A 12219-nucleotide genomic window follows, 5' to 3' on the forward strand; every position below is an offset into this window, starting at 1 on the left:
CGCAAAATGATTCAATTTTTTATTTTTATTTTAGAATGAACATACATTTTTAACAAAAGATCTATCAAGACTTTGGCCAGAAGTAGAAATATAAGAGCATAATACTCAACAATATTTACCTTCAACAATATAAGAATTTAATATTATTTCAGTTTAACCTCATTTTCTAAAACACTTTCCATTTTGTAAAATATCAGCACAATGATTATGAAGATACACAAAAACCATGCAGATGATCATACATAGTATCTACTATTCTGAAAGGTACAGTCTACGTCCATGGACCCTAAAGTTAAATAAATAGCAACATGCCCATTGCCCACAACAGGAGGAGGATAGTATCCATGAAAACCTATATGATTTTCTGATATTTGGCTTTCACAAGTGATGGAGATGTTTTCAAACTTACCTCCCCAAACCTCTTTTTACTATCATGGATATTATCTCATCTATCTCAAAAGCATGGGGTAATCTGTCATTCTACTCTGCTTTTTCCCTTTCCTTGTACATAACTGTTGTTGGAGTATCTAAATTCCCATCATTTCTGGCTATTGGCCAGTGTGGCTGGGAATGATGGGAGTTGTAGTCTAACATCAGCTGGTGGGCCAAAGTTATGCAGCCCTGGTACAAATAATACACAGATATTTTACATACACACGTCTTTTCTCCTCTCATTTCCTTTAAAGAGTTTAAAAGGACCTTAACAATTTTATATTCCAAGCTAGCAGTTAACCCCACTCCCAAAAATGTAACCATTATTTTATCAAGCTTGTCCACCCTCTTCAACTTTGGCTGCATTCACAATATTACTTTTCCATGTTGCATTCCGCAAATGATGGCTATTAAACATTAACTATTAAGTCTAACCTTTTTGCTCCACATACAGTCAAACTTGCCTGAAATGTGTAGAGACCAAGAGTCTAGCTTTAAAAAGAAAAATCAATGAAAGGAGACAATGACTGAAAGGCAGGACAAAGCACAACACAAAAGACCTCCACATCATGCAGCAGAATTGTTCCTAAGCATGTCAGTTGTATTGTTCCAGGATTATACTAATCAACAGTAGCAAGTGAGATATACTGCCAGGTTAGCAGAGGAAAGCTGGATACACTTCTGCCTGTGATCTATGGTCTATACAGAAGTTCTGCAGAACTGCCAGTCCACACACAGGACATTTTGATAAATGCACAGCTGATGGGAAATAAATATTTTGCAGTCATTTAGAACAGAAAAGACCAACATTTTGAATTAGTTCATTCTGTTCTAGCCATTAAAAAACAGTCATATAATACTTTAGCTCAAAATTCATTGCCCGTTAATACACAGGATACTTACTTAGACTGCTTAGTTGTCTAATTATATTTGCCAAGGATATATTGGTAACACATTCCAGTTCATTCTTGATGCCTCGTGGCAGTGCTGTGTGACAAAGATACCTGGGGTCTATGTTTCTTTTTACCAGTGGCATCCTGAGAAATCAAAAGAGCCAGCACACCTGAGAAGGAAGAGAACAGATTAATTACAAGTTGGTTTAATTACCAATGTTAAGGCAAGCCATTATGTTCAGTGCAATGCAAATCCACTGATAAATGTCACAATTTTGCCTGTGGTCTATGGCCAGTAAAGGAACAGATTTCTTTGGCTCAGTATTTTGTACTATGTGAACATACAAACTCATTTTGCTTTCATTCTCTCATATTCATTTTCGACTTCTATTACCTAATGCTACAAAAATGCATTTGTTACTTTTACCACACATCATAAAGAACATTTTGAATAAATCTAAAATATACCTTCATATAAGGTACAATACACCTTAAAAATATAACAATATTAAAGAATGTCAACCAGTAGAAAAAATATTTATGTTTAGGAATGGTTTGTACATGCTTAGTGTTCTTCTAGCATATGAAAATTGCAGGTACAAAAACAAGAGCAAAAAGAAGGACTTCTAAAATATCATTTGAAAGCACTTCATCAAAACGACACAATACCAGAGCACTTTTGCACAGACACACACTGCAGGAAGCAGCTGAAGAAAAGCACAAATGTTTGTTCTTTCCCCATCACTATGGAACCTAGGGCGAAGCTTCTCTAGCCCTTTCCTTCTTCCTGCATACAGTCTTGAAAGGATGGTCCAGCTTGGTGGCCAGTTTTAGTGGAATCTGCGTCTTTTCTCTCCCACAGCCTCAAACTTAATATGGTAATACTTCATCAGCATGCTTTGCTGAGCTGGAAACACTAGTCATGTAGTCAATACTAGACTTTGCATTCTACACAAACCATTATTTGATTTATTTCTGCTTTTCTATAAACAACAAATTGCTTACCTGTAAATGAAGTTCATCTAGTGGTCATCTGTTCGTTCACACTGATGGGCTTCAGGCATGCGCTGAAGTCCATTCGGGATCCTTCTAAAGCTCCCTCATGTCTAGCTTTTTGGCGGGAGTTCCTCCCCACTTTCTGGTGACATCATGCCTGCCTGCCTTCAGTTTGATCTGGAAGAGACCACAGTGTGGAGAAAGCGAATGGTGTGTGAATGAACAGATGACCACTAGATGAACTTTGTTTACAGGGAAGCAACCTGTTCATAGTTGTGGCCTCTGTTGTTCACATGGGTGGGCGCATCGCAAGCTCACCTATCTGGTGGTGGGCCCTCAGTAACTGGAAGATGGAACGCAGCATGGCTCTCCCAAATTCAGCATCTCACCTAGAGCGTAGGTCCAACACATAATGTGTGACAAATGTGTGCGGAGTAGCCCAAGTGGCTGCTTTGCAGATGACATCAATTGGGATATTTCTGTTAGGGATGTGTGTTTCATTTTGGATACAAAACATTTTGTATACAAAACGTTTTGTGTACAAAACAGGCCATTTTGGCTGTTTTGTAGCAGAAACAAAACACCCAATACTCAAAACAGAAAATGTTGTGGCCGAAACAAAATGTCCCTGTTTCGGGGGGGAAAAACGTTTTGTTGTTTCGGCTGTTTTGGAACTCCATTTTGCAATCATGAAAAGTCTTTCTCCTTCAACCTCCATTTTGAGTTTTGACATCTGTTTGAATTTCCAGCCCTTCCAGCCTGCAGATTGGCCAGCAAAAGCATGGGCTGATCTGCTGGAATTGCCTCCTTATTCCTTTTAAGGAAATTTGAGGGTAAAATTTACCCTCATTGGCCAGTGAGGCAGTGTGCATTTCATTATTGTTGTTTCACACTGTTGTGTGTAGATCAACTGCATTTCTTGGGGGGGGGGGATGTGCATGTGCATGACCTTTGGAAATCTGCCTGCTTCTTTGCAAAGCTCTGCTGTTGTTGTGTGATGCTGATGTTATTTGGGGTGGATTTGGGGCAGAAAGGGGGCTTTGGGGGCAGAAGAGTGGGTTGGGTGGTAGTGCCCCAATGGGTGCCTGCTGCCACCCAGATTCCAAAGGAATTGGGGGAAAGGGCTGATTTTAAAAGAATTTCTGAAGTTGACATGTCTTTGGGGCAGTTTTGGGGCAGAAAGGGGACCTGAGGGGCAAAACAGTGGGTTGGGTGGCAGTGCCCCAAGGGGTGCTTGCCATAACCCAGATTCCAAAGGAATAGGGCAAAGGGCTGATTTCTTAGGAATTGTTGAAGTTTACGCGTCTTTAAGGTTTTTCCCCATAGGGAATAATGGAGGTTTAAGCAGACCCATAACTCCACCCGGGGGGCACTGGGGTGGCTGGGAGCGAGTGGTGGTGTAGTGCACATAGGGTGCCAACCACCCACATGAGTTGCTAACTCATGGGGGTGCTGGGTTCTGTTGATTCTGAGGTGTTCTGAGTGTAGATTCTTTGGTAGCATATGAGATTTTCTACAACAAACAATGAATCCACTCTCATATGCTATCAGAGAATCTACACTCAAAACATCTCAGAAACCAGTACTCCATGGGTTAGCAATCCATGTGGTTGGTTGGCACCCTATGTGCTCTACACCACCACTCGCTCTGGGCCACCCTGGTGCCCCACAAGTGCAGTTATGGGGCTGCTGAAATCTCCATCATTCCCTATGGGGAAGAACTTTAAAGACGCGTAAACTCCATTAAATCTTTAATCAGCCCTCTGCCCAATTCATTTGAAATAATTCTGGCAGCTTCCTTGCCCCCACTGGGCACTACCATGCACCCTACTCTGCTCTGGGCCACCCTTCCCCCCGACATGAAGCTATACTTTTGTTGAAACCTCCATTCTTCCCTATGGGAAAAAGCTTAAATTTCAAAAGTTCACCAAAAATCAGCCCTTTGCCCAATTCCTCTGAAATTTGGGTGGTAGTTTCCACTCACTGGGCACTACCTCTTGTAAGTGTGGGTCTACACTGAAGAGAGGAGCTAGGCTGACAGAGCTGTGTCAGATTGGGGTGCCACACAGATCTGTTGTTCTGGGTGAGTAGGTTTGGCAAGTTTCGGGGATGTACTGGACCATCCTGGGCTAGAGATGTTACGGCTGGAAACCACATTCTGCATGGCCAGTACAGCTCCACCAGGATGGCCTTAGTGGGTCTGTTCCTTAGTTTGTGTAGCCCCCTCGGTATCAGAGGAATCAGTGGGAAGAGGTAGAGGAAGATTCCCTTCTAGCAGAGAGTGAAGGCATCGCCCAGAGATTGATGGCCTAGCCCTATCCAGGAGCATTAATTAACAGAGGCATGGACAGTTGGTCTGTGAGCCAAAAACATTCACAGCCAGCCTTCCCCACCGCTGGAACAGGTTCAGGAGGATTGGTCAGTGTAGAATCCATTCGTGGGATACCACAGGTGCCAAACTCAGGGAATCTGCCAAAACATTCGACCGTCCTTGAATGTGGATGGCTGAAAGTTCTAAGTCATGAGCAATTGTCCAGTAGTAGATTCTGAGAGTGAGATGGAGAAGGGCGCTCAAGCCCATGCCCCCCTCTCTGTTCAGGTAGGCTTTGATGGTCGTGTTGTCCATTTGGAACTGCACTCAGTGACCTCGGAAGGACGGCAAGAAGCCGCTCACGGCCTTCAAGGCTGCCAAGAGTTCTAAGAAACTGATGTGATTCCTGGCTCCTAAGGGCAACCAGTGCCCATTTATCTGACAGTCTAAAGCATGTGCCCCGCAGCCTGACTCTGATGCATCCGTTGTGAGGGTGATCAACTGATTCTCTGAAGTGAAGGGAAGGCCAGTTTCTAAGTGGTGTTGAGATGTCCACCGGCAGAAGCACTTTCTCACCGGTATCGGGAGCCAAAGACACTTGCATTGTCTGTCCGTCTGGGGGCTGAAATGATCCATAAATCATCATCGCTACACCCTCATCTGAAGTCTCACATGGGGCAGAGCTGAATTTGTAGATGCTATGAGGCGTAGAATTTTTTGAACTGTGTAAGCCGACTGCAATGGCCGAGTTGACAGGCACTTGGCCAGATGCATTATGGCACAAATCCTCTGTTCTGGGAGGAATACTCACATTGCGATGGAGCCTAGGATTACCCCTACAAAGGGGATAGATCTTGTTGGTGTCAGTCAGGATTTCCTGAAATTCACCTGAAGGCCCAGATCTAGTAGCAGGGATATGGTGTCTATCGCCTGTTGTTGTTGGTACTGTGGGGATGATACTGTCAGCAGCCAGTCATTGAGGTATAGAAACATACTGACGCTTTGGTGATGGAGGCAGGCAATCACTAGACTCTTGGGGCCATGGAGAATCCCAAAGGGGAGAACCTTGAACTGATATTTGTGGGTGCCAACTTGGAAATGTAGGAAGCTGTGGTGTTGTGGGTGAATAGATATGTAATAATGGGCATCTTTAGGTCGATTGCCACAAATCACACTCCAGGAGACAAAAGGAGCACTATTTCTGGGACAGTTACCATGCGGGACCTGATATATTTTACAAAGTGATTCCCAAAGATCTAGGATGGGACAGAGGCCCCCATCTGGTTCTGGGTCCACAAAAAAGGGGGAGTAGAAGCCCCTGTCCAGATGGTCCATCACAGGCTCTATCACATCTTTCTAAAGCAGTGCCTATAGAACCTGGAGGAGCTGTGGTGTTACTGGAGTGCACTGTCCGAGATGAGGAGGCAGTTTCTGGACCAATTCTATAGCATATCAAATCCTGATAGTAGTTATGATCCACTGGTCATTTGTCAAAGAGTCCCACATTTTCAAGTAGGGCTGGAGGCGCGTTGTAGGGATGGGCACTAATGAGTCACTGTCGCTTGTTGAAGGCTCGCCACTGAAAGTCACTGCTGTTGAGGCTTCTGGGTGGAGTAAGAGCTGGGCTTTTGAAAGGCACTCCAACGGTTAGACCTAAAAATAGATTCATATGAAGTTGATGGAGTCGAGGGATTAGGTTGTGACTGCTGTGGGTGACCCCATCTGCCAGTCTTGAAGGGTTTAGACTGAGATGAAGAGGAAGAGAAGCTCATAGAGTGGACAGTAGTATGCAACTGGTGCACCCTTTTCATAATGTCATCAGTTTTAGTCCCAAATAGAGCTTTGCCCTCAAAAGGAAGGTCCTCTATGCGGGTTTGGGCTTCAAATGTCAGGCCTGAGGACTGAAGCCAATCATGGTGGCACAGCCCTATAGAAGATGCCATAATGTGGGCAGCACAGTCCTGGTGGCATGAAGAGTGCAGCTGTTTTGAAAGATCAAGTCTCTCCTTCTTCAAGGTGTTAGCCAGATCTCTCTTTTCCCAAAGAAAATGATTATATCTCCCCATGCAGGCTTGGTAATTTGCCACCTTTAGTTGGAGGGTTAAGGTAGAATATTGGCGCCTGCCAATAAGAATCCAATTTTCTGCCCTCCTGGTTGAAGGGGGCTGTCAGGGCCCTACTTCTGGACTTTGTGCCATCTCCAATTGAGTTTGGCACAGGATATTTCTGGAGAAAGATACAGTTGTCTAGCTGCACCCAATATAGGGCTTCAGTTCTTTTCAACGCAGGTTGTGTAGATGAGGGCTTTAGCCAATAGCTATGTGTTATATTAAGTACAGACTTGAACATTGGCAAGGCGACTGGTAATAAGCAGGGAAATCAATAATGCCAAAAAGATAGGGTTCTCAGGGTTTTTTTTGAGATTGGGTTGCTTGTAGCCCCAAGGAGGTTGCCATTTGTTGCACATGTTCGGCATGAGATTGGAAATCCTCAGAGGAGGAGACTGGTTTAGCATCCCCTAAGTCGTCCAGGGGGAATGTATGCACTGAGATTTCTGAGTCCTCCATGTCCTCCCCTGGAGAGTGTTCTGGGTAGTCTACCACTGGGAGCTCTTCTAACACTCACGGTTGAGAGGGCTGAGCCAGAGTCAAGGGACCCAGGGCAGGTTCTTGGCACACTATTTCCACATCATTCAGCCAGAGTGGGTTGGCGTGGGTATCGTTCAGAGGATCTTCTCTCCTCAGGAGTCTTGGACCATGAGCAACAGGTTTGGGACCTAGAAGGGGTATGGTACCGAGCATGCTATCCATAAGGGGAGTAAGACCTCTGTGGTGACCAGTCCGGCTGTTGATACTGTGGGCGGGAAAGGGATAGTGAATATCGCCTGCCCCAGTCATGAAGATAATGAGAGCGAGAGCAGGAGCGCATGTCATATGTGTATGTCTCGTAGTCATCCCATCAGTCCCTCTTGTTATAGTCAGGATTGTCACCATAGTCATCCTGCAGGTCTCCATAGATGTCCTCTGGGATACAGTGGTCATCCTTCTCATCTTGCCAGTGAGGAGGAGTTGACTGGGCTCTTGGTTTCAATACCAAAGGCTCAGCTGGCTTCGGTACAGCAGTGGGAGTGATCGGAATTGTCGCCTTGGGTAGGAAAGCTAAACGCTTTGTCTCATGATGATGAGTTACAGGAAGGTTCCTATACTTCTTAGGAATCCTAGGCAAGGTTTGGATGGCAGAGGATACCTCCGATGTTCCTTGTGCCTGGGGCTTAGTCGACGGGTCAGCCCCCAGAACCTGCTTCTTCAGCACTGGGTCTAAGGCAGCTTTCTGCTTCATGGTTATGGGCAGTGGTGTCGTCAGTACCAAAAAGCAGGCAGTGGAAGAGCTTGGAGCCACCGAGTTGCCTTGAGGGGGTTGTGCCTATTTGGTTCCCTCCTGCAGTGGGGGGACAGCCAGAGCAGTACAAGTAAGGACTGTTAAGGTTGCCACAGGTACTGGTACCCCACAGAGGAAGGGTACATTTGAAGTGCGGCTATTTCAGGGGCCATGTTGGGAGGCTTTTCCGAGGCAGACAAGGCCCTTTCCCACAGAATGGCCCTGAGGCATTGGGCACAATTTTTCTGCACCTGTCCCCCAAATTGGAGGCCCCCCCTCCCAGACACACTAGGCAATAGGACTGATCGTCTGTCAATAGTAATTTTGTCCGGCAGACAGCAGCATTTAAAAGTATATTTCCTTTTCCTTTCCTCCTCCACACACCAAAAAAGAGTGGTTGGCCCAGAGCGGTCCAACAGAGAGGCTGGCTCTCCAACCTGGGAGACTATTAAAAAGGGCGGGGGGTTGAGGTGGAAGCGTAAAATTATAGATAGTGGGGTTTGGGGGGGCTGGGGAGAGGGGCCCCAACTGAAAAGAAAGAATGCAAAATGCCAAAGAGCAGAAGTAACTGGCAAGAAAGGAGGCAAAGCTAGAAAAAAACTATGAAATAAAGAGTAATAAAAGCCACACCCCACTCCCAAAAGCCAATATGAAGGAACCTCGAGCCGGAGCTGCAAATGCAGCGGCGGACAACCAAGAACTGAAGGAAGGAGGGTGTGATGTCACCAGAAGGGGGAAGGGCTCCTGCCAAAAAGCTAGACACAAGAGATAGCTTTAGAAGGATCCTGAACGGACTTCAGCACATGCCTGAAGCCCATCAATGTGAACAACAGAGAGCACAACGATGAATGATGGATACTCAAAGCACCTTGTGGAAATAAATAAATATCTATTAACCAATTAAAGCAATATAAATATATATATAAGACTTGAATCCAAACTCATTCCTGCATGAGCAGAAAGGCACTTCTGCTTGCTTATGCAAGATGATTTTCCTAATTTCCAGTTTTCCCCTTCCACTGCTGCATCCCATGACACACCCCAAGTTGTTCTAAAGGCACCCCAACCCACATGAACAGTGTTCGTGCACACACACACGCGCGCATGGGGTTGCAAGAGGGGGCAGGGAAGTCCCACTGCACATTTCAAGTTCTGCTTGTGCAAATTAGGATCAATATCATAAAATGCCTAACTGCAGGATTTAAAATTATTTCAGTGAGATATTTTTTCAATGGGAAAAATTTCAGGAGATCAGCCAGCTGTTCACTAGCATCTAGTGAGAGTTCTTGTATTACATGGTTTTTATATGATCTATACTGCACTATACTGTACAGTACATTATAATCATTCAATTTTATTTCTCCATGATAAACAAGTTCTTATGGAGGAGCCACTGTTGTAATCTCATACTAGGAAACAAGAATGACTTAATGAAAAACAGCTTGTCTTTCCCCACCACAATACATTTTTACTAATCCGCATTTTAGAAACACAGTTAAACTCTACTCCCAGAGGCTATGTGCCTTCTTGATCACTCCATCAGTAATAAGGGAATACTGTACCTACATAAAAACTAGTGTAAGGAAACCAAATTCTACCCCATGTCATATAAAGTAGTACAAGTGAAGGAAACTAGGTTTATAAAAGAGTGACAAAAAGCATTAATATTAGCTTTTTGTGTCTTAAATAAAAACGGAAGGTCAGTTCTCTCAGTTCTGGAGTATGCAAAAGAAGAGGGGAGTAATTAAAAATCAAACCTATCCATTTTTACTACTAAGTGGATACATCTTTCTGTATTTTAAATTGGCTAATCAAAATATGAAAGTTGACTGCAGAGATAAGCTTGTTATCTCTAGCTATGAAATTGCTAGAGAGCAAAAACTCAGATCGATCTTGTGATGACAGATTGAATTAAAAATGGTAACTCAAATGGTAAAAACGGTAATCAATATGTTTCACTTAAACATCAAAACATGTATTTTGAGAAGTTGTAAATATTAATATTGTTTGTACTATACTGCATGTGAGTGTGGCTTAAGAGGACAGCACATTTTCTGTTCTTTAGCATGCAATATAGTATTTTAAAAGTTTTGTTTATTTATGAATATCACCTGTTTAAGCAAAAGTCCCTGAGGAAAGGCTTATATTGTACTTGAAACACCTATGCTTGATTTTTGAATAAGTTGAACACGCTTGGCTATTAGTGGTTAGAGTGTTGGACTCGGACCAGGAAGACCCAAGTTTGAATGCCCATTCAACCACGAAACTCACTGGCTGACTCTGGGCCAGTCATGCATCTCTCAGCCTAACCTACCTCACAGGGTTGTTGTGAGGATAAAAATAACTGTGTATACTGCTCTGAGCTCCTCGGAGTAAGAGCGGGATATAGGTGTAACAATCAATAAATAACAAACATTTGCATCTGTAAATTGTTTCTCTACTGCCGCCACTCCTTTTTTTGTTTTTTGATGAGGTGTGGCCTAAATTTTGTATCTTGGCTGCATTATGGGCCAGTTAATGCTTCTGAACCATTTATAAGGGTGACCCCAAGTAGAGCACATTATGACTGTCAAACTGTGACGTAACCACATGACTAGGTCTCTGTTCCACAGGGGTGCACCACTTTGTCCTTCCAGCTGTTACTGGACTAAAACTCTCTCATTCCCAGCCACAGTGGCCAATAGTGGGAGGGTGACAGGAGCTGCAGTCCAACAACAACAACAACAACTAGAAGGCTGAAATTGTGCCCACCTATTAAAAAATAAAGTAGACTATTTCAATCTGCTTCAATCTGCTTTCTATGTAATGGAAATCAACAGCCTTTCAAATTATTGAAAACATTAGTATTTTCAAAAGCACCATTACAAAATGTTCTTCAAAAAGCTTATCCCTACTCAAACATTTTATAATCAAAATTATATAATGTGGGAAGATATCTGAAAATGTGCTTGAGCAGCGAAAAGATTAGTTTGAATAGTATCAAAGCTAGCAAAGTTTGATGGTGCTTTTCGCATTTGGTACATTCTGTCCCTTGCCTTGAAGGTGCTTGATTATTTCTACATGGATGAGCGAAGTCACACTTGAAAGCATCTGGGACCTTTTGAGTTAAAAGGAGATGTATTGGCTTGTATGCAATGCGCAAGTGTGGAATGTACTGTTATCTCAATACAAAAGAGACGGAGAAACTGCTAGAGCGCGCGGCCCCACCCAGTGGGCTTTCATTGCTAGCAAACTTTAATAAAGCTCTCTTTGAAAGTGTGATACCGGTGCCCGATATAAATTACCTAACCAAGAAACGAAGACAGGGAGAATCCCTGACTTCCAACAATAACTAAACTAAGTCCAGGGGCAGAGCTATAATTGAGTGGACATCTAAGAACATGGGCTGCCCAGCGTTAAGGAGCTACCTCACCTCACCTCCTCCCAATCCTCCCCTTCCGGTCACTCACTCGCTTGCTCTTGCTGCCTGGCCAGTCAGCCGGGCACTCCTGCTGCCATCACCTGCCATAACATCCCGCTCCCTAGGCTCCTGGGCCAGAGGGAAGCAAGAAAGCTCTGAATGGGGCCTTCTTGCTTCCCAATGGCCCAAAGCTAGCTGGGGAATTTATTTATGTATTTAAACATATTTCTATACCGGCCAAAACTTGCGTCTCTCCGCGTTTTACAATTAAAACCATTTAAACATTAAAATCATTTAAAACTCATTAAAAGCACTAAAACTATAATCTAATTAAAAGCCTGGGTGAATAAATATGTCTTCAGTGCCTTTTAAAAAATTGCCAGAGATGGGAAGGCTCTTCCAAAGCCCAGGAGGAAGGCAGTGCATTCCAACGCCCAGGGGCAGCAACGGAGAGGGCCCCATAATACACAATGCGCATGCACATTGTGCATTCCCAGCTGGCTTTCCAGAAACCTGGGAAGGAGGTGGCAGGCAGGAGCAGCAGTGCAAGTGACACTGCCAGGAGTGAGCAGGGAGGCCGCACCACTGGTGGGGGGCCGCTGTACCACAGAGGGTGAGGGGCTGCTCATATTCGTGGATTGAACACAGCCCACTCTACCCTCACTACGCCACTGTTTGAGTCTGAATTATTTAAATGGAATAAGTTGAAGACATGTTCAGTTGTCTCTCCCTCTCTGGAATCAAACTTGAGAGGGCTTATGCATCAATAGATCAGGCCCATATACTCCTCCCCCCAACAAATGGAAGCA

At 44.1% G+C, this 12219-nt stretch overlaps 1 protein-coding gene across 4 annotated transcripts in view; it reads right to left on the reverse strand.

Moving 5' to 3' along the window:
• The window catches only part of WASF1 (WASP family member 1), an 88557-nt gene that overhangs the window by 19527 nt on the left and 56811 nt on the right, over positions 1 to 12219 (reverse strand). For 3 of the 4 annotated variants that reach the window (XM_053301221.1, XM_053300969.1, XM_053301059.1), the window contains exon 2: positions 1336 to 1495. In XM_053301221.1, the coding sequence (XP_053157196.1) occupies positions 1336 to 1468 (133 nt within the window). In that variant the 5' untranslated portion in view covers positions 1469 to 1495. Of the gene's footprint in view, positions 1 to 1335; positions 1496 to 2330; positions 2499 to 12219 lie in introns of all 4 variants that reach the window. The other variant, XM_053301143.1, reaches the window with a different exon arrangement.

Source organism: Hemicordylus capensis, chromosome 1 (assembly GCF_027244095.1).
Source record: "Hemicordylus capensis ecotype Gifberg chromosome 1, rHemCap1.1.pri, whole genome shotgun sequence".
NCBI lineage: Eukaryota > Metazoa > Chordata > Lepidosauria > Squamata > Cordylidae > Hemicordylus > Hemicordylus capensis.